Raw genomic sequence first — 25,069 nt, forward strand, 5'->3', positions numbered from 1 at the left:
GGAGGCTTAGCTCAAAATGCTCTCCTTCTCGCTGCCTTAGCACTGAAAAGTTTCCACGCTCAATCTGGATGCAGATATGTGTTCTCCCCAGGGGTCAGGTCTGTGCCCCGTGCCTGAAACAACACGTTTGGGATCCTAGGAATCGATTTCACAAGCGGGCGGGGACTGAGTGCCCGAGGCCGCCAGGGTTGGACTCCGTGCGTGCTCAGCCTGCCCCGTTCGGGCCGTGCCGCTGACTCAGAGCTGTGGGCACAGCATCCCCAGCTCTCAGAAGCGAGGCGGAGGCAGGCGGAAAGCCAGGGCAGCGTTCTGGGCGTCCCCGCCGGCGTGGCTGGGCCATCCTCTCCGCTTATCTCATCTTCCTCTCCTGCCAAAGCTGACACCCGCACACATTGTGGGTCATTTAAAAAATTCCCGGCCCTGCTGTCTTCATCCTGTTCCTCCGGGGTTTTACACTGACCGTGAAGAAACAAAGCTATTTGACACAAACAAATCAACAAAAGACAAGGACAGAACTGTAACTTAAATACTGGGAACGAGCTGCCTTTAACAGTTTTCTTCCAGGAAGAAGGGCCACTCGGACTTGGGCGGAGATGTGGAACTCAGAGACATCAAGGAAAGAGCGCCAGGAAAACTTTGGGGCAAACCCCTGCACACAAACCTCTTTCCTCGGGGTCCGCCAAAGGCCAGTTTCCCGTGGGAGTTGGTTGCAGCCTTTCTCGGGGCTTTGATTATTGAAAACAATCGCTGCGATGTGTTTGTGTTTGTTGTCCGAGGCCACAGGTCATAGGAAAGCTGCTATTTTGCCAAAGTCCACAGAGAGAAACCAAGGCAATTCTCTGGGAGGGGGCCTGGACGGAGGGGGCCCTGGGCAGAGGGTGGAGTGGGAGGAGGGGGCCCTGGGCAGAGGGGGCCCTGGACGGAGGGGAGCCTGGGCGGAGGGGAGCCTGGGCGGAGGGGGGAGTGGGCGGAGGGGGGCGTGGCTGCCGCACGTGGGTGTTTGAGAGTTGTTGGTTGGGGCAGGGTCCTTGTGGAAACGTCTCTGCTTCTCCCCCTGGCCAGCTGTGTTGTTGTGAGAAGAGGGTTAACGCCAGCTCACGCCCGTACCTGAGAAAGGCTAGGACTCGACCTCCCCGGCTCCCAGCTCTGTAGCTCTGCGGAGCCCCAGCTGGCAGCTGCCCTGAATGCGCGCAGCCCGCCTTTCTGGGAGATGCCTGTAAGCACGGGTTCAGATCCTCACCTAGTCCAGGCCGGCTCCTCCCGCCTGTCAATCATCAGACACTGTGAGCACCAGCGCCTGCAGGGCTTCCTGCCTGGTCCTTTTCCTGAACACCGAACGCTAACACCAGGCTAGGTTTGCTGCACACGAAGGAAGCCTGAGCACGTGAAGGCAGGCAGGCCGGCGGGCAGCACCCTGAAGACAACCCCTCTGGCACCCCATCTCTCTCCGCAAGCAGCTGCAGCGTCGCCCGAGGCGGTGCTGCTGGCCGCCCTCCCGGCCGAGGCGGGGGCAGAGGAGTGGAGACTGGCTCCTAGACACCTGGACCGTCCATGTCCACTTGCATTGCGTTGACCCTGATTTTGTCTTGTTGCCACTCTTGTTGCAAGGGAGGATGGGAAATGCAGTCTGTGTGGGACGGGATCTGTTTGGTTAAGAGTCTGGTGGCTGGTTGTGGGGAAGCAGGGAGGACAGGTGGAGGCGAAAATGATGGCCTTTGCCACAGGAGCTTCTTTCTGAAGCGTCACTAGTCCTGGTTTAATGTAACCCTGCTCATTAGCGGTAAGGTACTGGCCAAGACACTGCGCCTCTGAAATCTCTTCTGCCATGTGATCCGTGAGACCGGCATACTGTTCCCACCGTGGGGTAAACAGCAGGAGAAACACCCAGTGGTTAGCACAATAGCTGTCACTATTGCACTAGGCCCCGCACTGACATTTGGGCTTCATTCGCTGACCAGCCTTAGGGTGCGCAGTGCTGGCTACACCTGCGTGTGGAGTCCTGCTCCTTGCACACCCCTCCTGGACCCCGTGGGCCGGGCTGAGGCCAGCTGGGGACACGACACGCTGCTGATGTCTGGAGGCACAGGTGCTTGGTCAGTGCTGATGGGACGTTTCTGGTAGCCAGGTGGCCTGCTGAGCCAGAGGGTGGGATAGAGGTAAAGCTGAGGAATAGTAACTCCCAGAAACATGCAGAGACCTATGCAGCGTAGGAAGAGCTTAGGGGAGAAGCCCCGGCAGATACCAGCTAAGGGGAGACTCTGCTCCTCATCGCGGAGTGGGGCTCAGGCCGCAGCTCTGAGGCCGTGCCTCTGCTGGGCCTCCCTGCTGGGGAGGCCCCTGGAGCACAGGTCGCTCCACAGGGGCAGCCCTGCCCCGGACACCAGGACCATCTGGGCGGGCTGTGAGCCACTGAGGACCCATTGCTCCAGAGGCGGAGCACCGGTCACACTCCTTCCAGGAATCGGGGGCGGGTGGTGGATTCAGTCATCACTCCCAACTTCCTACTAGACTCTCAAGCATCACTGTTGCCTGGCACTTTCGGGCCTGGGCATTGTGGAGGCCATGAAGGCTGTTACCAAGACAAGAAGCAGGTGTGGCCGGTGGCTGCTCCCATTCCTTTCTTTCCTGCTGTAACTTTGCAACTCCTCCCACTGGAGATGGGACATCTCCCTGCCCTCGTGATGGCAGGCTTGGCCATGTGACTTGCTTTGGCCAATGGAATGTGGGCAGACAAGAGTGAACCCGACCTGAGCAAGGCTAACAAACCACCCCAAAACCGAACGGCCTAAAGCAACGTAATTTATTCTTGTTCATAAGTCTGGGGTCTGATGGAGGTTGGCCAACATACTTTAGGCTAAGTTAGGGTTGGTGCCAAGCTTCAGATGGCATCCAAGTCACCATGTGGCTCTCACCTTCCTTGGACCAGTGTCTCCTGGGAGATGATCTCATGTGATGGCAAAACACAAACAAAGTGAGCAAAGGCACTCACAGCCTTGCTGGTGTCATGCCGGTGTTCTGGGCTTTCTGCCATTCCAGGCCTGGGCTTTTATATATATAGGTGTTACCTCGATAAATAGAATAAAAAGAAAGCAAATGCAATAGCATTCATGGGTCATTCACTCATTTAAAAAAAAATCTTTAGCCCTAGCTGATTTGGCTCAGTGGATAGAGCATTGTCTATGGACTAAAGAGTCCCAGGTTCAAGTCCAGCGAAGGGCACATGCCTGGGTTATGCCCAGGGGGTGAGCAGGAGGCAGCCAATTAATGCTTCTCTCTCATTATTGGTGTTTCTATCTCTCCCTCTCCCTTCATCTCTGAAATCAATAACAATATATTTTAAAAAGAATCTTTATTGTTGAAAGTATTATATATGTCCTCTTGTCCCCCCATTGACTCGTCCTAGCCTATCCTGCCCCCCAGCCCAGCCTTCACCACTATACACTCCTTTAGTCATTCAACAAATGGAAGGGAGGGTATAACTGTGAATAAGATAAAGTAGGATCCTTGTGCACGTAGAGCTTACCTTTGAGAGAGGGGAGATGGACCATGAGTGCAGTAGAGAACAACAGAGCAGGAAGCACAACATTGAGCGTTGGAGCAGGAGGTGGTGCCGATTCACACAGGAGGTCAGGAAGACCTCACCAGGGGGAGATCTGAGCAAAGACCTGGAAGGGAAGGGAAGGGAAGGGAACAGAGGGGAAGGGAGATGAAGGGAAGGGAGGGAAAGGGAAGGGAAGGGAAGGGAAAGGAATGGAGGGGAAAGGAATGGAGGGGAAGGGAAGGGAATGAAGGGGAATGGAGGGGAAGGGAAGGGAAGGGAAAGAAAGGGAAGGGAAGGGAAGGGAAGGGAAAAAAAAGGAACGGAAGGGAAGGGAAGAGAGGGGAAGGGAAGGGAATGGAGGGGAATGGAGGGGAAGGGAAGGGAAGGGAAGGGAAAGAAAGGGAAGGGAAGGGAAGGGAAGGAAAAAAAAGGAAGGGAAGGGAAGGGAAGAGAGGGGAAGGGAAGGGAATGAAGGGGAATGGAGGGGAAGGGAAGGGAAGGGAAAAAAAAGGAAGGGAAGGGAAGGGAAGAGAGGGGAAGGGAAGGGAAGGGAATGGAATGGAGGGGAAGGGAAGGGAAGGGAAGGGAAGAGAAGGGAGGGCAGGGACTCTGTGAGAGACGCTAGGTATGGAGGTCCAGCCCATGGCCGTTGGGAGCACTGTGGGATTCAACGTTAGGTGTGTTTAGTGGAGACAGCTCTAGAGGAGCAAATCTCCAGATTTTGAGTTTTCTTGTTAAAAGTGTGGGTGAACGGTTTCTTTTATTGGGTGAAGTTCCCAGCATCTGCCCTGGGAGCACCTTCTCCCTTTGGTGCTGTGACCCTGTGACCCTCTGTCTCCTCCTCTAGGCTACAAACCACAGCCCCTGGGCCTCGGGATGCGGCTGGGAACGATGCTCACCTTGTGCCTGTGGATGGCGGGCGTCTCCGCCTTCCCCGTTCAGCCCGAGGCGCACACGGGTAAGGAGGGCTCTCAGCGGGAGGGCTTGTCTGGGGCGCAGGCGTGTAGCTAGGGAGGCTTTGCTGTTCGCAAAAACGAGGTGTGGGTGCCAGAGGGGAGGGTGTGGAGAGCAAAGTGGGTCAAAGGGGCCAAACACGTAGTAAGGAAAGGAAACTAGATTTTGGGTGGTGAGCATGTAAATGAGCTCACAGATATCAAGTTATAATGTCATATACCTGGAATATATATATTGTTGTTAACCAATGGTGCTTCAGTAAATATAGTAAAACTAGAGGCCTGGTACATGAATTTGTGCATGCTCCGGTCCGGCCAGCGTGCTCTGATGGGGGCGGATCAGGGTTAGGGCCATTGGGGGGGAGGGACTGAGGGTGGTTGGCCAGCTGAGGGGGGCCAGATCCGGCCGGTGGGCTGCCACAGTGCATGTCACAGCCACCGGTCGATCCGGTTGTTCTGGGCTTTCACCATTCCAGGCGCTGGGCTTTTATTAGAGAGACGTTACCTGGATAAACAGAATAAAAAGAAAGCAGATGCAATGAAGGGCGGTCTGGGTGCTCCTCGAGCAGCCTCCCTTTTGCTGGATGCAGGGCCGTGGGTTGTACCCACACACCCATGGGGACTGAGCTCGGTTTGTGTCTGAGCTCAGCTGAGAGCCACTTCAGAAATAAGAGTGGCCCAGCGAGAAGCCTGGCAACCATTTCCCTCGTTATTCTTTGTGAGCCTGATTTAACTTCCCCACAAAATCCGTGGAGAGCAAACCTCAAGTTGCCAGCTGAGAGCTTTGACACCTTTCTACCAAGAGGGTGAGAGGGCCCAGAGGGCACCTCGCTGCCAGGGGCACTGTGCCCTCAGGTTCGCCATGGGGGGTGGGGATACCACCAGGCCTGACAGGTCTCTCTTCCTCAGCGACCACAGGGAGCTGCCAGGACCTCGGCAAACATTTCAAAACCAGCCTCCGGGTGGAAGGGGAGCCCGTGATCCTGAGGTGCCCCCAGGAGCGGTACTGGCCGGGGACCGCGGCCAGCTCCCGCGGCACGGTGACCTGGCACCGGAGCGGTTCTGCGGGGCCGGCCCCTGGGGACGACGGCCGAGTGTGGGTCCAGGACGGCGCCCTCTGGATCCTGCCCGCCCAGCGGGGCGACTCAGGCACCTACCTCTGCACCATCAGGTGGGCGCTGGGCCAGGGGTGGGCTCCGAGCACTGCTCCAGGAAGGCCTGCATGTCCCTGTCCTCGCCACGCTCCCGAGATGCTCCCTGCGAGGCCACCGGTGTCCTCGGGGCGCCCTGGCCCCCACGCAGGCCTCGGCAGACGCCACCTCTCGGCCGTGTGTAAGCAGCACTCGAGCCCCACGCGGCTTACCCGGCGGGGTTTTCTTCCTCCGACACAAGCGTGTGTGGTTCATGTCTGTCTACCCCGGGCGTGGGAGCCTCCTCTCTGCCCGGGGCCTTCGGCTGTCCATCACAGCGCCCACGGGCATACAAAGGCGCCAGCTCGGAAACTAGCCTGCATTGTCGGCCAGGCCTTCACCGGCTCTCCGGGTTGCCGAGCCCCGGGCCCCCTCAGAAGGTGCGCTCCGGGCGGAGGTGCGCTCCAGGCGGGGTCGCGGTCCCTGGTCCCCGCCCATCACAGGAGCACGAGGGCGGAGCCTGACGCCCGATGGATGAGACACGAGCACTGCTTCTCTGCGTGTGAGGGAACACGCTTGCACACGGAGTTCTCCAGGAGCTGGAGTGGAGCTGGGCCACGGGCGTCCCTCTCCCTCTGTGTCCTGGTGCTCTTCCCCCTTAGTTGCGGCAGCGCATGCGAACAGAACATTTACATCACACACCGCTGGGCTGTACAGCCGGTGGGTTCAGCACGTCCTCACTGCTGGGACCATCACCGCCATCGCAGAGCTCTTCCATCGCCCCAAACTGGAGCTCTGCTCCCACTAAACAACCGCCGCTGCACATTCCCCTCCCCGGCCTGGCTGCCGCCACCCCTTTCTGTTGCTGTGGGCTTGACTCCTCGGGGACCTCCTTGGAGTGGAGTCACCAGCACCTGGCCTTTGGTGCCTGGCTTCCTTCCCGCGTGTTTCCTGTTCAAGGTCATTCCCGCTGTGCCATGCGCAGGTTCCATTCCTTTCTAAGACGACGTCCCATGTATGTGTAGGCCGCCCTTTGGTGGCCTGTTACCTGTCAGTACACTTGCTCTGCGTTTGGCTATTGAGAATAATGCCCAATGAGCCTGGCACACACATCTGCGGAGCCGGCGGGTCCCTGGGAACCGGTTAGCTTCTGAGGAGCATCTGCTGCTGGCACCGTGGCGCACTGGCTGCATTCCCACCAGCAATGTACAAGGTGCCACTTCTCTCCCCACCCACACTTACCATTTTCCGTGCTGTTTTTTAGGGGGGGATATGCTAGCCATATTTTCTACCATCCCATGGATTGCCTGTGTACTCTGTCGATAATGCTCTTTTAATGCACAGAAGCTTCTAATTTTGATAAAGCTGTTTGCCTGTATTTTCTTTGGTTGCCTGTGCTTTTGATGTCACATCCCAGATATCACTGCCATAGCTAATGTCTCAGAGCTTTTCCCTGTGTTTTCTCTGAGATGTGTATTGTTGTAGCTCTCCTGCTGTGTCTGAGCGTTTTGAGTTAAATTGTGTAGATGGTGTGAGATCACACTTTCCCATGTGGCTGTCCAGTTTTCCTGTTGGGAAGACAGTCCTTTCTCTGGTGGGCGAATGGCCTTGGGCTCTTGCTGCTTGTGAAGGAGAGAGTCCTGGTGTAGTGCTGGGGATCTCAGAAACTCCGTGGCCTAGTTTTCTGAAGGACTGGCGTCGCCTGCTGGCCTGGATGGGAAGTGCAGCAGCTGGCCTCTGCAGGGCTGTGCCCTAGGCTGCCCCATGCCTCCCGCATCTGGGAGTCTCAGGCTGCAGGAAGAAGCCCTCTTCATGAGCACTGGCGTTTAGAAAGAGAACCAAAGGTGACACTCGAAGCACAGAGGGATTTCTAGTGCACAGGAGGGTTTCAGACAACATCAGCCCCAGTGCTAATTCCCAGATGGTGTGTGTGTGTCTGTGTGTTACCTTCTGTCAACGAACCCTGCCTAGGAAGCAAGCCAAGCATCTCTCATTTCTGTATGAGGGAAGAATGTGAATGTGTGATTTTACAGTAGTTTTAAATATATAATTTTTGTTTCCTTTCTAGTGCAAAAATAAATAAATAAATAAATAAAAAACCATAACAAAAAAAACAAACACCATTTTTTTTTTCCCCTAAGGAGCACTGCTAGGAAACCTAAAAGTGTGTTTTAAAAAAGAATAAAATGTGGAGCCAGGATGACAAGGATGTGGATCTGAACCCCTCCATTTTCCATTGTGGTCTGATTACTTGGCAACTCCGGCCTCAGTTCTGTCCCCGGGAGGGTGCCGGGCGGGCCGGTGACACGGCCTGTGGAGAGTCTGGTCAGGGCCCGGGCGCGCAGCCGCCGAGAACGCACTTCCCCGAGGGCGATGCTTACCCCCGGAGTGACAGTCTGCAGAGATCAGGGGACATGGCTGTCATGTCTGTCTCACAGAAGGTTTTTCCTCCACTAGAAAGCCCCAGCCAATACTCTTGTTTTATTTCCTGTTCTAGAAAAGTGGAGATCTGGAATTGAGGGGCAGTGGAAACCCGTATGTGGGTCAAGCTTTTGAGCACGGAGTTTGCCTGGCTGAGGGCTAGAGCTCTCTTCCCATCCAAGCCTGGGATCCAAAGGACCTAGAACCCCCAGCAGCTGCCACACCCCCCTTTGGCGTTACAGCCAGAGGGCATGCGATTGCCCTGTGCCCGCGGCTTTTAAAGCCTGAGGTGTAGCACCGCGGGCCTTCTGTCAATGGGGGAAGCCGTGCTGCCGATCACGACGCTCTGAGTCTCCGGGTTTCAAGCAACAGGGCAAGGTAGTCACCCCAGCAGCAAGCCGGATGGCTGGGCACATGCCTGGGGACCCAGACTGAACGAGGTCTCTGAACCCAAACATAGCATGCTCTGAGGGGCTCCCTGGTGAAGTGACTGCAGTCCAGTAGCTGCCCCTCTCGCTGTGGGGCCAGGATGTGCAGTCCCACTGTGTGCGCAGGACGGGAGGGTGTGAGGAGAACAGCATTGACGACTGCCCCTCTGGCTGTGGGGACTTCGCACTCCCTGGGGAATGAGAGTGGCCAAGGCGTGACGCCCACCCTCCTGTCGGGCACTTTCACGGAGTACCGTGCTCCAGGGGATCCCCTCACCAACAATGTGGCAGGTGTGTCTATAAGCGTTTCCAGGAATACCAGCCCAATTCAGGGTTTTCTCAGGGCCCTGCTGGGTTTCTGCCTTGGTTTGACCTCTGAGCTATGTGGCCTTAGGAAATTGGTTAATTTCTGTATATGTAATTTTCCCACCTAAACATGAGATACTCATGATTTCTAGCTCTTGGTGCTGGCGTGAGTGCGGGATGCATCAGCCCCAGGCAGTCGGCAGCCTCCTCCCCTCGGGGTACCGCTGGGGGGCGCGGCTGCCCTGGAGGGTGGTCCTCGCTCACGTCCCTGGAGGTGCACTTTGTCAAGGCAATAGTTAACTTTGTGTTTCTTTGTGCATAAATGTTTGCTTGGCTCTTAGGGTCTTAGGCAGCTGGAGACTCGGTGAGATTGTGATAAAACTCAGTTGTAGGTCAGATCCTTTATCCTCTTCCACCACCTCCCTGTTTCTAGACACTAGCTGCCAGTACCATTTCCCAGTCCTAGGGTGCTGACGGAATTATGATATTGAGATTACAGTTAGCCCAACAACAGCAACAAATTAAAATCCAAACTCACTGAGTTAGCTTCCCCCAGGCAGTGTCACACATCTTCTCTAGATTTTATGCTAAGTTCTCAGCAGTTTTCTGAAATTAGACCCAGCTAACGGCTATTCCCTGAGAAGGACTTTTTTTTTTATATGGATGGTGGGTCTCTGGAGCACTTCCTGTGTTGGGATCTGTTCCCTGACCCAGGAGCACTTCCTGTGTTGGGATCTGTTCCCTGACCCAGGAGCACTTCCTGTGTTGGGATCTAGTCCCTGACCCAGGAGCACTTCCTGTGTTGGGATCTGTTCCCTGACCCAGGAGCACTTCCTGTGTTGGGATCTGGTCCCTGACCCAGGAGCACTTCCTGTGTTGGGATCTGGTCCCTGACCCAGGAGGCAGGCGCGTTTGCTCAAGGAGCCCAAAACCTGGGGGGTGTAGGCCTTGGTGGTGTTGCGATCAGGCTGGTGAAGGGTCTTCTGGGAAAAGTTCAGAATATATTGTCATTTCGAATAACATTTATGATATGGTGCTTGCATTGCGCTCAAAGGATTCAAAAAGATCTGGGATCGAAGTGTCACCATACTGATAAAAAAATGCAGCATTTAATGGGCTGGGAAATTGTTCTTTACTTCATTTAGATTTATGTTTACTTTGCCTTCGCATTTGCTCCCCTTTTAAATCAGAAACGCCTCTTACTGTGACCAGATGACCATGGACCTCAAGGTGCTGGAGAACACGGAAGCTTCGCTGCCCGCCGTCTCCTACCCGCAGCTGCTCACCGCCGCGGCCTCGGGCTTCTTAGTGTGCCCTGAGCTGAGTGAATTCAAGAACAAAACTGACATGAAGATTCAGTGGTACAAGGTACATTTCCGACAAGTGGTGTTGAATTAATATGCATTTCACTGCCACAGGAAACATAGAAATGCCGTTCTGAAGATATTTCTGTTTTTCAAACCAGTTAGTTTTAAAGGACCGTGGTCAATATGCTCTGGATCCTCATGTGCTGCATTCTCAGAATGATGATTTGAGAATATGAAATGAGTCCCGTGTAAAAAACAGCTGAAAAAGACAGCTTTCCACTCTGTTAAAATTCAGAAAAACAATTGTTGGTTAATTTAATAACGTACGCACAACTTTTGGTCAAAGGAGTAAGTACAAACACACTTTCTTCTCTTGCCTGGCCGAGCAAATATTTCCATCAGCTCGTAGTAGGTGGGCCAGGCGTGGGCAAACAGCCCAGGCCACACGGAGCCGTGGCCTGTTCTGCGAGCGAGGCTAGCTCTCACCCTGTAAGTGGCTGAAAAGTGTAAAAGAATCGCACTCTTTTATGACAGTGACGAACGGGACCCCAGCTCCTGCGCACAGGGAACGCTGTGCCGGCCAGGCCGCCTTTCCCGCTGCAGGGAGAGCTGGCTGAGGTCCGAGGCCATGCTCACTGGGGCCTAACACACTGTCCGGCCCCTCACAGAGACACCCTGACACAGATCGCAGGCTGACATTGGAAAGACAGTTACTGGCTTAATCGTGGACAGAATTAGATCCATGTAAAGTATGTATATGGAAACGAGACAAGGATATATTACACCATGTACTAACATGTTTACCGAAGCACTGCTCATAAGAAGATACTGGAAACAAGAAAACGCTCACCATTAGGGACTGGTTAAACTGATTCCATCCCATAGGAATGGTGGGCTATATGAGTGTTTACAAAACACATCAGGAAAAGTACAATACCGCTGTAGTTTAAAGGCTTTAAATGACATGCTATATTTCCTAGTTATGTAAAAACATGGTTTAATATATTCAAAAATATGGAGGACTATACATTGAAATAACAAACGATGTTTCGGGGATAAAGGATTCACTTCCCACTTTCTATAAGTCAGTGTTACATAGCGGTTTTATGTTGTTCTACTTTGCTAATGGCAAAGGCATTTCCAGAGGGAGAGAGAATGGAAGGTAGGGACGTTCATTTATGGATACATGTGCTACTCCCCAATCTGTACTCAATCCATATAAACCTCAATTTCTAGTAGAATCTCAATGAACATTATCTATAATTTTGTCATAATTATTAAAATGTGCCTTTTTAGAAAAGAAACGGGTTAGCTAGTGACTGGTTTTACAATTTCAGGTATCTGTGTATTGTATCAATGAGCACTGCCAACGCAAAGAAAGGAGGAGCAAGCAGCCAGCCCCGTGGGGCTGCAGCCCAGCCAGGGACTGGGTTCCTTCTTGGTTGGGGAGAGGCTGTGCCTGTGGAGGGCGCTGGCGTTCCCCACTCCGGGTTGAGCGCTGTTTGTTTCCACTTGGCTGTGTATAGCCTTGGCGGACTGATTTCACCTGACACCTGCTCCCTCTGGGAGCGGCCGGGAGCCCCGAGGCAGGGCCCTGTGCCTGCGGCCCTCAGTGGGGCTGACGGACACTTGGAGCCCGAGCCGCTGGAGGGATGTCCCGTGGTCTCAGTGGTCCTCCTGCCCGTTCCCGAGCACGTGCCGGACACAGTTCTGTCCAAAGGCGCTGCAGGCAACCACAGGGCACACACGACTACTTTCCCTACTTCACATTAGAGAACAGAGATGCACAAATGTAAGAACTTGCCAAGCCCGCACAGGGAGAGATGGTGAAGCCAAAACCCTGAGCCGGGAGCTCCACCCCCAGTGGGGCAGGCAGCCCTGGGGGCTGTGGAGGATGGCTGCTGGCCCAGGGGGCTTGTTCGTAGTCCTCCTCACGTTAGGAACAGCAGCCTCTCCTGCTAGTCGAACAGACGGAGAGCACAACTCATCCAGCTGTGTCTGTGCCGCATTCGGAGAGAGGGTGACATGGCTCACGGCTGTTCTCCCGGGCTGCCCCCCGGCCCCATCCCGCACGTCCGTGCTGCTGGAGGCCTCGCTCTGTGCAGGAGCCACACCGCCTTTTGTCCCATGAAAGGGGTGGCCTCGCTCCTCACATTTAGCTTTTCTTACCGTTTTTCCCACCTCTCTACCAACTCCTAAAATTGAATTAATTTTTAAATAATCACAGCAACACCATCTCCCCTGAACACGGCTTTCTGGTCGCCATGACCACAGAGCGGACTCTTTCCCGGCCCCGAGGCCCACGGCGGCTGTGAGGCCAGACCTGTATTTGTATTTTAAAAGGTTTACTCTGTCAAAGAGAGTCCCTCCCCCCCTCCCCTCAGTGCTGGAGCATGGTGCTTAAACACATTCAGCAGTTTTGTTTTCTATGCTAACAAATTCCCTCTCCCGAAACAGGTAAAATATGTCCAAAGTACAATATTTGCAAAGTAAGTAACAAGACAAGTCTTGGCTGCAAATTCAACACTGACAGGTAGTCCGGGCCCCATTCCAGCTGCTGGGGTGCAGTTGGTGCAGAGCGTAACTTCTGGAAAACATTTCCCTCAGGACTCTGTCCGCCTGGATCCAGGCAGCGGGAGGTTTGTGAGTGTGAGAGGGACCATGCGCCTACTCATCCAGGACGTGTTGGAGGAGGACGCGGGCCGCTACCGCTGTGTGCTGGCCTTCGCCCACGGGGGCACGCAGTACAACATCACCAGGAACATCCAGCTCCGTGTCCGCAGTACGTGCTGGCCCTCGGGCGCTCCGCCCTGGCCCTCAGGCCTGTGGAGAGCAAACGGGGCACCAGCTTTCCTTGCATGTCTTTGGTGTGGAAGGGAAACGCACGTCCACGCCCTTAAAGCACCGGGCTAGGAAGAGGTGTGAGTGAGAGGCAGAAAGCAGGGTGGCATTTGAGGGAGTCCCTGGGCACCAAGTCTGTGGGGCCAGCAGTGGTTCCTGGGAAGGCGGCCACCAGCATGGCAGCCACTCTGTGCAGGGCTGTGTGTAGGGCTGTGTGCAGGGCTGTGTGTATGCAGGGCTGTCTGTAGGGCTGTCTGTCTGTAGGGCTGTCAGTAGGGCTGTGTGTAGGGCTTTGTGTGTGTAGGGTTGTGTGTAAGGCTGTCTGTAGGGCTGTCTGCAGGGCTGTGTGTAGGGCTGTGTGTAGGACTGTCAGTAGGGCTGTCTGTCAGTAGGGCTGTCTGTAGGGGTGTCTGTCTGCAGGGCTGTCTGTAAGGCTGTCTGTCAGGCTGTCTGTAGGGCTGTCTGTCTGTAGGGCTGTGTGTAGGGCTGTCTGTCTGTAAGGCTGGCTGTCTGTAGGACTGTCTGTAGGGCGTTCTGTCTGTAAGGCTATATGTAGGGCTGTCTGTAGAGCTGTCAGTAGGGCTGTCTGTCTCTAGGGCTGTCTGTAGGACTGTATGTAGGGCTGGGTGTAGGGCTGTCTGTCTGTAAGGCTGTCTGTCTGTAGGGCTGTCTGTCTGTAGGACTGTGTGTAGGGCTGTGTGTAGGTCTGTCACTCTGGTGCTCATTGGGTGTTTCTGGAAGGCATGGTGATGTCGTCAGTGGAAGCTGCTCCTGGAGGCAGGTCTGGTTGCCCTGGAAGCAGGGTTGGAGCAGTGAGTGCCCAGTGGCTTAGATGAGCTCTGCAGGGGATGCTGTGAACAGGACTGACCACGTGACTGCGTTTAGCAGGGAGGCGCCCCCAGGCGGGACATCGGGATGGCACCGGTAAACGGTGTGCCCGTCCTGGGGCAGGGCTGCGTGCCTGCACTTTACACACCGGGCCGCTGCACAGCTGGGTCTTTTCAGGCATCAGAGCTGTGGGAAGGCATTAAGGTTAGATAATTGGCCTGTGAGGGGGAAAGGTTAACTTTTCCCAACAGAACCCAGAGATTCAGTTTCCCTGTCACCCATGAAAGCAAATGCTGGTGAGGGTGCCATCATTTCAACTCAGCTAGGGGCGGGGGAGTGAGGGGATAGAGGCGGGGAAGTGGGGGGATTGGGGGGTGGGAGAGAGTGGGGGCGGGGGAGGGGATAAGGGATAAGGGAGGGGATTGGGAAAGACACAGCCAGGGCCTGCTCAGGGCCTCCCCTGCTCGTGGTGCTGCACAGGGACACCAGGGGGCGCCAGCCCCCATGTTAGCTGCGGGGCCCTGCTGGCTCCTGGAGGAGGGGCACAGCTGCATCCCTGGGGTTCTGGTTAGACACTCGGAACTTGGGCCCCATCCCAGGCCCAAGGATTGGAGTAGGGGGCCAGGGAGCGGAGCAATGTGTCAAACAGCCCCCGGACTGCCCCCTCCGACCCGCCCCCAGCCAGCTGCACCCCGTGGTGTGTGTGTGTGTTGGGGTGTGTGTGTGTTGGGGTTGTGTGTGTGTTGGGGTGTGTGTTTATGTGTGTTGGGGGTGGGGAGGGGGGAGGGTGCAGGGGGTGGGGCACACTCTGACCCCCCCAGGCTGCTGGGCCCTGGGCCAGGCTCAGCCGCCCCCCGCGGAGCAGCAGGGAGGGAGGGTGGGGGGCCAGCTGCTTGCCCACCCCAAGCTGCTCTCTGCCCCTTCAGGTGAGCAGTTTGTCCAGGCCACTGGGAGACCTGCCTCCTGGGGAACCAGGTTCTGACTCCTAGGAGGCCCACCTGGGCCCCCAGGGGGACCCCTCAGTCAGCCCGCGGCCAGGAGCTCGCCCTGCAGCAGCTCACCACGGGCTGGCAGCCTCTCCTCCGGAGCCACAGGTGCCGGCTGGCAGGAAGGGTGCAGGCAGGGAGGCATTTTAGGGCAAACTGACTCGGCAAAGCATGGGGACAGTGTGCACACTACCTAAGGATTTATTCAGGGAACAGGACTCACTGAGGAAGCCAGGGCTGCCACGGAAGGAGTGCCGTGAACGGACCGCTGTGGCTGCTCCTGGCTCTCCTCCGGGAAGGGCACTGCCACGGACACGCTGTGGCCGAGCCAGGCGGTGCCAGGCTGGGAGAGGGGCCAGCGAGCTGGCAATGGCCGGGCCGCTGGACTGGAGCCCTTAACTGACCTTCTCTCCTGTCTCAGAAAAACAAGAGGAGACGGTGCCCGTGATGCTGTCCCCACACCAGACCATCTCGGCTTCCCTGGGTAAGGCCTCAGGCCCGCGGCCTGCGCCCCGGTCTGGGCCCTCGGTGTGCCACGTGCCTGGGGTGGGGGCCCCCAGGATGAGAGGCTGAAATAACAAATGTGAGGGCAGCCCCGTGCCAAGCGGTTAGAAATGTGAGACAGGGGCACCTAAGAGGATCTAAACAGAAGACCTGGGTTATTTGGGGGGGGGGGGAGGGAAGGGGGGGCTGACATGGAGCAGGACCTGCCCTAAAACCAGTCTCACCACTTCTCACTCCCCCTAAGGCCCCATCTGCACCGCGTGCTGCTTACAGACCTTCGCAGTGATGCTCATTCAGCCGACTGGCTGCAGTCCCGTCGCCCCCCCCCCCCCCCCAGCTTCTTGTGCAGGTTGGGCTTAGGTTTAACATGGTAACTGGGCGCCTGGGAGAGCTGGTGGGCCCACCGAGGCAGGACGCAGGGCTGCAGGCTGAGGAGTCTCAGCCCGGGGAGGAGGGGGGAGAAAGGCTTCGCCGGGGCCTGCGGTGGCCAGCGCCCACGAGGGAAACGCAGACGGGAAGGATTTGTCCACCCCTATCTCTTTGGGAACTTAAAACCCAACTCGCAGGAGCTGCAGGGCAGTGACATCAAGGCCAGCTGCACAGCACCCTCCTCCTCTGGGGACAGGCTGGGCAGGGCTGCTCCTCCAGCACAGGAGTCCGGGACAGGGAGGGAGACAGCGAGGCTGGGAAGGGCATGGGTTCGCCTGGACGGGGCGGGTGGGGGCGTGGGTTGGGGGGCAGGCGGCTCGCAGGAGCCCAGGGGCCTGGGGAAGCACCTGCCTCTGGGCGTCTCGGCGGGCAGGCCGGGTTGGAGGGACTGGAGACACTCGGTAACCGGTGCCCCGGTCCCTCCAAGGTGAAGGGAATCTTCGGAGGGGACTGTTTCCTTCTAAGAAGGAGTTGGTGGTGTCTGAGACGGGAGGGCCCGCTCAGGTTTGGGGGTGGGAGGAGCTGGGCTCCCCCTGCGTCCAGCCGCTTCTCATGTGTCTGCGTGTCGCCGCCCACAGGCTCGAGGCTGACGGTGCCCTGCAAGGTGTTTCTGGGAGGCGGCTCGCACACGACCACCCTGCTGTGGTGGATGGCCAACGCCACCAGCATCGAGGCCGCCTACCCCGCCGGCCGCGTGCGCGAGGGCCTGCGCCTGTGAGTGGGGAGAGGGTTTGCAGCCCAGGCGTCTTGGGGCAGAGCTTCCTGAGACCTCCATCAGCTTCACGCATTTTTAAAGAGACAGTGCCACATCCAACCTCTCAACAGGACGCACACCCTATATTAAAAATAATTTTGCTAGTATGAACTGCTGGATTTTTAGAATTTTATTATAAAAATTGAGTTTGCTCAGAATTACCATCTGTTCTTGAGAAACAAACTTTCTATATAAGAGCTGAGTTGCAGCCAACTGCTTGTCACTGAGGTTGCACTTTCTAGCTGTTTAATAAATGCTTGTTTCTTGATTTTTGCAATTAAAAATACTTGGAGTTAATATATTTCTATTTTCCATTCTGCAACCTGAGTGTCAAACATTTTCACAAACCCTTAAAAAGTCCTGAGACTTAGCCACAGCGTCCAGGAGCCTGTGTGCCTGGGCTCCATGGCGGCCGCGGTCTAAGGGAGGTTAACATTCAAAGTGAGAACGAGTCTGTTCTCAGAAGCAGTCACCTCGGAAAGGGTTTTCTCCCTTTAAAAACAGAACAAGCAGATCTTGTAACTAGGAACCTTCACACGAGGGAGGGAGACCATACGATGTTCCCATTATAAAGTACAGACTGTGAGACCTACAGGCCAGTGCCTGGAACAGCCTGAACTCCCATGGCCCCATTTCTGGGCGCAACGGAGCCGATCAAAATGATGTGTGGTTAGCACAATTGTTTGCAAGTCCTCATTGCGAAATCACATGCCTCCACTCGGCACTGAGTTCCCAGCGTGAGAGCCAGCAGTGGAGATGAGAGGAGGTCGGGACTCTGTTGAAAACTGGGTTTCTGGAAACTCCCTGCCCTTCCATATGCAAATGATTTGTTGGTGATGCAGTCAGGATTCCCAAAAGGAGACATTTCTGGCTCCTCTCCTAGCTCCTTGCCCACTGAGGGCCGTCATGGTGGACTTCCCATTTTCCAAAACAAGCTGCTCCGTGGCTCCTGGTAACGAGTGTCTGTCCCAGTGGGCAGCACCTCCACTTGTCAGCGTCACTGCTGCTCAGAGCCGCTGAGACGCCCTGCCGAAGCAGGCCATACAACGGCCCGGGCGCCCAGCTTCCTTACCTTAGACCACGTGGGCCCCGCCGCCCTTCTGGGGGTGTTTGGGGTCTGGTAGACCAGCCTGACCGGACCGCCTGTCTAAGTGCGTGCTTTCTCCGCAGGGAGTACTCAGAAAACAACGAGAACTACATTGAAGTGCCCCTGATTTTTGATCCAGTCATCAGAGAGGATTTGACCACGGATTTTAAATGTTTTGTTCACAACAGACTGAGTTTTCAGATGCTGCATACCACAGTCAAAGAAGGTACGAATTTCAGGGGCTTGGACAGGAAGCCTGTGGAATGTTCTCTGGATGCTGGACAAGGCTGCCAGTTCTCCAGAATCACTTAGCAAGTCCTGTGCTTCCTGTTAGCTGAGCAAACCTCTAACATTAGAACAAGGGTAGGGAGTTTCCAGGAATTAGAACAAATCTCTGATATTTTATGTGTGTGTATGTGTGTGTGTGTGTGTGTGTGTGTGTGTGTGTTGTTTTTTTGTAGTGTGGAGGCTGGCTTTAGGAGATTATAGTCAATAAAAATTTAAATAGCAAGCAGATTTTTGGAAAAGAGACAAAGTGGTTCTGCAATAAACCCTGGGAAAGCTGTGTCCTCTTGTGGGTCTGCGTGGCCCAGCAGGACCCTTGGGGCCCAGGAAGGAGGGGTACATTCTTTATCCCCAAGTTGGGAAACCTTACCCCCAAGAACCAGGACTGGTAGATCCCAGGGCTCAAGGCGGCGTGTGATTAACATCACCAGTGAACAGGAAATAGAGTGAAAGGCAAATCAACCCAGTGCCCACGTAGGACATTTTAACAGAAGAGAGAAAGCCCCACGTTACCATTCGGACCAATGCCTTCTTAGTTTAGCTGAGCAGAAAGGAGACAGGCCCGGCAGGCATTCGGCAGCCCCAGTAGATGACCAGGGACCAGCCAGAGTTGGCCCCAGCTGTGAGGCCACCATCGCGCCTCTGGCCTTGGGCAAGGTGAGGCTGGGCCGGGTCTCAGGGCTGAGAAGACAATTCCACACAGCCTGTCTCCAAAGGGACAGCTGCCAGCGTGCTCACTGAGCGCTTGTTGAAAATACAGGGTCCTGGGCTCCAGCAGGGCCCCAGGGAGGCTGCAGGCTGCTTGCTTCCCCGAGGGGCTGGGGCTGTTTAAACTGGGAAATGGAGGTTCCACAGAGAGCACAGTCCACTGCTAGCGCTCAGATTTGTGACCCAAGGAACCTGTGGTTGTCTGCCTGATGGTGGGACCCTCTAAACATTTCTGTCACATGAGCGTGTCCTCTTGCTGAGCTGGCCACGACTGACCACAGAGGACTCGCAGGTGTCTGCATTGGCCGCTCAGAAAATGAAGCATCACTCACTCAAAGCCTGTGGGTTTTAGGGTGAAAGAATCGCCCAGAGAAAATAGTGTGAAACTGTGTTGGGTCCGAGATGCACAGACAGACTATGATAGACAGCAGCTTCCACACGTGGCGTTCTGGCCTCTTCGTCCGTGTGTCTAACCGCAGTTGTGTTCTCATGTCTCCTCGTTAACTTGTTCTTCACCATCTCTTCCTAAGTTGTCATAACAAACAGAAGCCAAGGAGCAGGGCGTAAAACAGCTGCATCCAAGCAATGACCTCCACATCTAACCGTCTGTTTTCACAGTTCGTTTTCTTTCCTTTGTGACTATCGAATCCCATGACACCCATGCTCACTGGGAAAGGGCAGCACTAACCCGCTTCTTCCCACCCACGTGCCAGCTGGCTGTGCATACCCGGTGGGGAAGCCGAGCAGACCCTCCGCCTCCCTTTGGCTTGTTTCCATGACGACACAGAGGTCCTCCTCCAACGGGCCTGGTCCTGGCGCCAGGACACACAGTCTGAAACTCAGTGCACATTCATGAGGAAGACCAGCCTCCACGGCTCTCTGTCCCCACACCCGCATGCACTGTCCTATCTGGTGAGAGAACGTTTGACCCTGACCTGACCTGACCTTTCTTCCAGCAGCTGCCACATTCTCCTGGGGGATTGCACTGGCCCCCCTCTTGCTGGTCTTCTTGGTTTTGGGGGGAATATGGATGCGCAGATGGCACAGACACAGGACTGGGAGAGCGTACGGCCTGACGACATTGAAGATTGGTCATCAAAGTGCTCACTCCTGTTCAAGTGAATAAAGGAAATAAAATGATTCACACACAGATGGAAGTCTTCCTTACGAGGGCTCTGTCTGTGTGAGGACCTTGTTCAGTTCTTATTTGTGGTTTGCCGTGGGCTGTGGGAAGGGCCACATATTCATGTAAAGTTTGTCACATTAAACAACGCAGGAGCCAGTGGGGTCAGAGAGTCCCTGTCACGGTGACCTATTCAAATGAATGAGGTCATTCTCTCAGGTCAATACTCTTAGACCTGAAAAGAATTGAAAATGTCAAAATGCGTTTGAAATTCACTTAGTTATCATTCAACAAGATACATGAAGAGTGTCTGGGCTCTGCTCTTTGGGAGATTCACACATACAGAGAAAGTTAGCTGCACTTGCCTCTTTGGGAGGATGGAATTTCACTTCAAGACTGGGAAGGATAGTTTACAAATGCTAAAACACAAACTGGTGAATTCTTTCAAAAGGATGATCCAAAAGGAGCAATTAAAATCGAGTAGACTTGTCAGGAAAATACATCTTAGAATACGTTAGTGAAATAGACCCAACTTCAAACCGAGTTCTAAAAATAAAGAGAAGGGAAGGAATATTGAGGTAATTGCATACATAGTGGAAAAAAATAATCAGAGCTTATATGCCAAAATATTTCCAATTCGATTACTTTATCTTTTAAGAAATCCTCACCCAAGAAAAAGTTCCTATTGGTGTGTGTGTGTGTGTGTGAGAGAGAGTGAGAGAGAGAGAGAGAGAGAGAGAGAGAGAGAGAGAGAGAGAGAGAGAGGAGAGAGACATCAATGTGAGAAAGAGATGGGTTGCCTCCCGTACATGCCCCGATCAGGGATCGAACTTGCAACTTTTTGGTGTACAGTATGGCACTCCAACCAACTGAGCCATCAGTCCCGGGACAATTAGATTATTTTTAAAAATCAAATAGCAGGGAAATTAGCATGACTTACTCCTTCACCTGTTCAAGTCTTTGTTCCAAGGTGACCTTCCCAGAGGTCCTGCCCCTCACTCTGCTTCATGTCATAGCTCCTCTCCTCACCAGACCCGTTAGCATGTGCTTGCTTGCTTAGTTGCTGTCTGCTTTCCCCTTTGGGGTGAGAGCTCCCTGAGAGAGGTGGCGCTTGGCCACAACTGTGTCCCCAGCCCCCGCGTCATGCTGCCACATGCTGTGGGAGGGTGAGAGCAGGACATGTCTTCTGTGCGCACACCAGTAAAGAATCGCCAGCTGAAGGCTGACAGGCTTGGTGATGCTACAATCTCTGCTGATGAAATAGTAAAAGCAAAAGGCAAAGAAAGTTGTCAGCCAAATTCAAGGCATTAAAACTATACCATATAGAGTTACACACACTTTAAAGAAAAGCATCATAATTCTAATAATGCAAGAACATGAGTAAGAGGCTCACTTAGTGGAAATGTTACCTCATGGGAGTGTGGCTTCAATGTGCACACACAGCACCTCCAATACCACCTGAACCCCCCAGGAGGGCAGCTGGTCCTGCGGGGGCGGCCCGCAGGGGACTGAGCACAGGGGATGGGACCGAGGTGTCCCCCTCCCCTTGGCCTGCGCGGGGCTCCAGGCAGCAGCAGAGAGAGGGAGAGGGGCAGCCCATCACACACACACCACACACCACACACACACACACACCACACACACACACCACACACACACCACACACACACACCACACACACACACACACACACACACACACACACACACAAGGTAGTAGTGGATTAGCCCCCAGAGGACCCAGTGAGAGGATGAAATGAGATGCAAAGCTGTGCTGTCCCCCAGGTTGAAAATCCCCCCATTTCCTGTCCCAGAGGACTGTTTGAAGATGTAGGTTTATTATTACTCAGATGCCTGAGGCCTACAGGTCAGGAGGTGATTGTCACCCCCTGTTCCCAGAGAAGCTGCCTCCTGGGGAAGCCCCTGGCTTGGAGGGGGAGCTGAGCAGCAGAGGGGTGAGAGGAAGAGGGAGGGGAAGCAGCAGAGGGGTGAGGGGAAGAGGGAGGGGGAGCAGCAGAGGGAGAGAGGGGAGGAGGGAGGAGGAGCAGCAGAGGGGAGAGGGGAGGAGGGAGGAGGAGCAGCAGAGGGAGAGAGGGGAGGAGGGAGGGGGAGCAGCAGAGGGGGAGAGGGGAGGAGGGAGGAGGAGCAGCAGAGGGGGAGAGCGTGACCTTGATTGTGGTTTCAGGCAGGAAGGGAAGGGGACAGGTAGGGAGAGGCTCAGGGCAGGCGGGGGCCGGGGAGGGGAGCGCCGGAGTGTGGGCCCCGGTGGAGGTGGTTGAGGTGGCTCGGATCGGCCTCTTTGCTTTTGAGAAGCTTCAGAGTTTGCCAGGCCCCGGGCCAAAATGCCAGGAAGGAACGCAGTATGCCCGCCTTGTGGGCCACAGCTCATTGCGTCCTGCAAGGAGTCACCGCCCCAAGTAAAGGGCCAGCGGGGTACAGGCGCCCCTCTCCACTTTCCCAGGGAACCTCAGTGCCCGTTAGAAGCGCCTCCACCAGGTCCGCCAGCAGTTAGAGCCGAGCCCGAAGCATGAGAGTGCCCTGTGGGTTTAAGCTCCTCCCCGTTTCCAGGAATGTTTCTTAGGAAACATTCAAGTGTAGAGATTAAATTATCCTCCCTTGTAAGTTCAAGTGTTAAAAACAAACCTCAGAATGTTAACAGTAAGTGTGAGTGTTCTCCTCCACCATTCCTTTCTGCTCAGCCCGAGAGGCTTCCTGCCGGGGAGCGGGGCTGCGTCTGTGCCCCCTCAGTGCCCCCTCAATCAGTCCCAGCTGCTACACAAGTTCTCTCAGTGCCGCGCCGACCTTCCACACGCCATGCCCTGGGCTCTGGAGCACCTGGCCAGGCCAATGCTGCCCCCAAAACCTGCTCAAGGGTGGGCAGTGACCACGGTGCCAGAAGCCCGCTCCCTGGGCGCGGGTTCATGAGTGTCTGCCTAGAAGGGAGCGCCAGGAGAGGAACAAGTTCCTTTTAAAAGCGAGCACTTTGCGGTTATTCGGAGTGCCCTGCGGGTTTAAGCTCCTCCCCGTTTCCAGGAATGTTTCTCAGGAAACATTCAAGTGTAGAGATTAAATTATCCTCCCTTGTAAGTTCAAGTGTTAAAAACAAACCTCTGTTCATTCATCTCTCTAGCTTTTGGCCCTCTCGGGGTAAGAACCTCCATGGCGCTGTCTTGGCCAATGGGGGGTTCCCTGGTGCCCATGACTACAGTGGGGAGGGGAGCTGTAGGACCTGCCATCAGAAAGCCCAGAGATGCCACCGCCCCTAGCCAGCCCACACTGTTGGACCTGGCACACACACGTCTGGGGGGCCAGTTGGGGTCGGCGGGGAGTCCCTGGGCCCCAGGGTGCCTGTGTGCTCTGTGAAGCCCCACACGACCCGAACCAGAGCAGCCGCCAGGCCTGAGCCCAGTGACTGCTGCCTGTGGTGACATCTCCACTACAAAGTCTTTTCAAAACACCGGAAATACTCTCCCAGTCCTAATTAATTTCTATTTGGGCCTTCATTATAGCATTTAGTACTTTTAACTTGCTATGTCAGTGAACAAACTTTTCTCTTTTCTCCCTTATGAGGCTGTGAATAATTTGAGAGTAATTTTGGGGTCTGATATTGTCTTTACCTCTTCAAACCACCCTGCGAAGTATCAGAGAAGAAAAAGCATGTGGTATATGTGTGCAGAGGCTCTGAAGAAGAAAGCTCATACCCGAGAGGGCCTGGTATGCCACAGACAGAGCCGATATGCCACAGAGGGCCATGCAAGACAAAGACCATTGGAACCAGCCAGATTCCCTCCTGGAGCCTGAACATGCCACAGAGTCAACCACTAGAGGGGGCCAAAGTGGAGTGCTCGGTATTGGGTGGGGGCAGGGGAGGACGGAGAGGGGAGTTCTGAGAACTAACAGGGAGGTTTTCCTGTGTCCTCTTTCTCAAAGGCTGAATGCTGCCGGCTCTGCCAGCGCATCTCTAGCCTGGAGTTCCTTTATCTCATGGTGATACCTCCCCACCCCGCCACCCCGCCTTTTAACTTTAGATTTAACATCTCAAAGTGTTCAACAAAGTGGCGGACACTGGAAGCTCAGCGTGAGCAGAGAATGACTTTACAAATTACTGGCATGGTTTGAATGTTATCTGTTCTGCAGACTTACAATTTCCTGTTTAAATGTCTGAAAGAATATCACTGTTGGGACACCAGGTACTTACTGGCTTCTGACTAACAGAAGCCTGTAAATAATTTATTTCAGAAGATAAGAAAAATGGTTTTAGAATAAAGTCATTTGGGAATTCTGTCAGGCGCTGAGTATATTTTTCTTGGTAAACATTCAAATATGCTGTGTCTTTTTGTGTCAGCTTTTACTCAGCAATGTCTGTCCTGAGGAAACTCAGGAGGCTTTCTTCAAAGCCAAAAGCTGACTTCAGAAACCTCCTGGGGAGAAAGGCTCCCGATGAGCTATCGCATGGTTGGTGCTTCTGATTCAGCCTGTTTTCTTTAAATAAAAATTTTCTGTGACACCTTTGAAATTATAATTTTTTAGGGAAGAAAATATATGAAGAGGTTGCTCTGAGTCTCCCTTTCTCTGTTCCCCTATCCCCTAGATATACAGAGCGTCTGGTGATGAGAGTGGGGTGAGGAGGAATGGTGGGGGAGCGTGAGCCTCCTGACTTCCCCATGCTCACTGATGACACTGACTCCAATATTCTTAAATCACAATTCTTCGCCAGTAGCCCAGAGCAGATTCTCTCTCTTTCCTCTCAGATGCACGATGTTGTGCTTGGAGAGGGTTTGGGGAGACACACAACAGATAATACAGCATTTCCTTGCTTTCCAGGAGCTGGTGGAACAGGTGGGCCCGGCCTTTTCATAGGTTGTACATGCTTCTCTAGCGTGTGGGTGCCACCGGTGCATGGACCACGAGAATGGCACCTGAGAGTCTTCTTAGCTCCGATCGGTAGGCGGTGCCGGTGCCAGAAGAACAAGTGCAGAGTGGTCTAAACAAGCATTTCCCCTCCCATTGCTAGAAACGTGCATCATAATGCAAGGGTCAGTGACTCTTGAATTTTTGTCCTTTCTCGTGGTCACAGTGCCAGACACAGACCTACATTCACGGCCGGGAGAAGGAAAAGGAACCTCAGCCTGTCTCTGCTTTATCTGGAAAGTCCCAGAGCTTCCTACAAGTTTCTTCTGTGTCCTTGGTAAAACCTTCACACGGGCTTGCCCTGGCCCCGGGAGTCCGGCTTGCTCGGTGCTAATCTCTTCTGTACCTGTCGTGTCTACAGAAAGGGCGTGGTCTCCAGGGATGGCAGCGGGTCCATGGCAGATTAGAGGTGCTCACACATTTTTTGCTACGCCTCCCATCAGGACCTGGCTTTCTGGGCCAATGGAATGAGGCAGAAATGACTTTCTGGGACTCAAAGTTTGCCCTAGGCATCCCTGTAGCTGCAAC

General features: G+C 54.6%; 1 protein-coding gene across 4 annotated transcripts in view; it reads left to right on the plus strand.

Moving 5' to 3' along the window:
* IL1R2 (interleukin 1 receptor type 2) overlaps window positions 1-19,714 on the plus strand; it is a 28,204-nt gene extending 8,490 nt beyond the window's left edge. For 2 of the 4 annotated variants that reach the window (XM_084900519.1, XM_084900517.1), the window contains exons 2-9: window positions 4,389-4,499; window positions 5,404-5,665; window positions 9,970-10,147; window positions 12,694-12,868; window positions 15,163-15,225; window positions 16,253-16,388; window positions 17,599-17,741; window positions 19,465-19,714. In XM_084900519.1, the coding sequence (XP_084756645.1) occupies window positions 4,418-4,499; window positions 5,404-5,665; window positions 9,970-10,147; window positions 12,694-12,868; window positions 15,163-15,225; window positions 16,253-16,388; window positions 17,599-17,741; window positions 19,465-19,634 (1,209 nt within the window). In that variant the 5' untranslated portion in view covers window positions 4,389-4,417 and the 3' untranslated portion in view covers window positions 19,635-19,714. The remainder of the gene's footprint in view (window positions 1-4,388; window positions 4,500-5,403; window positions 5,666-9,969; window positions 10,148-12,693; window positions 12,869-15,162; window positions 15,226-16,252; window positions 16,389-17,598; window positions 17,742-19,464) is intronic. The other 2 variants (XM_084900520.1, XM_084900518.1) reach the window with 1 other exon arrangement.
* The last annotated feature ends 5,355 nt before the right edge of the window (window positions 19,715-25,069 follow it).

Source organism: Pipistrellus hanaki, assembly GCF_964339955.1.
Source record: "Pipistrellus hanaki genome assembly, chromosome: 12".
In the NCBI taxonomy this organism is placed as follows: Eukaryota; Metazoa; Chordata; class Mammalia; order Chiroptera; family Vespertilionidae; genus Pipistrellus; species Pipistrellus hanaki.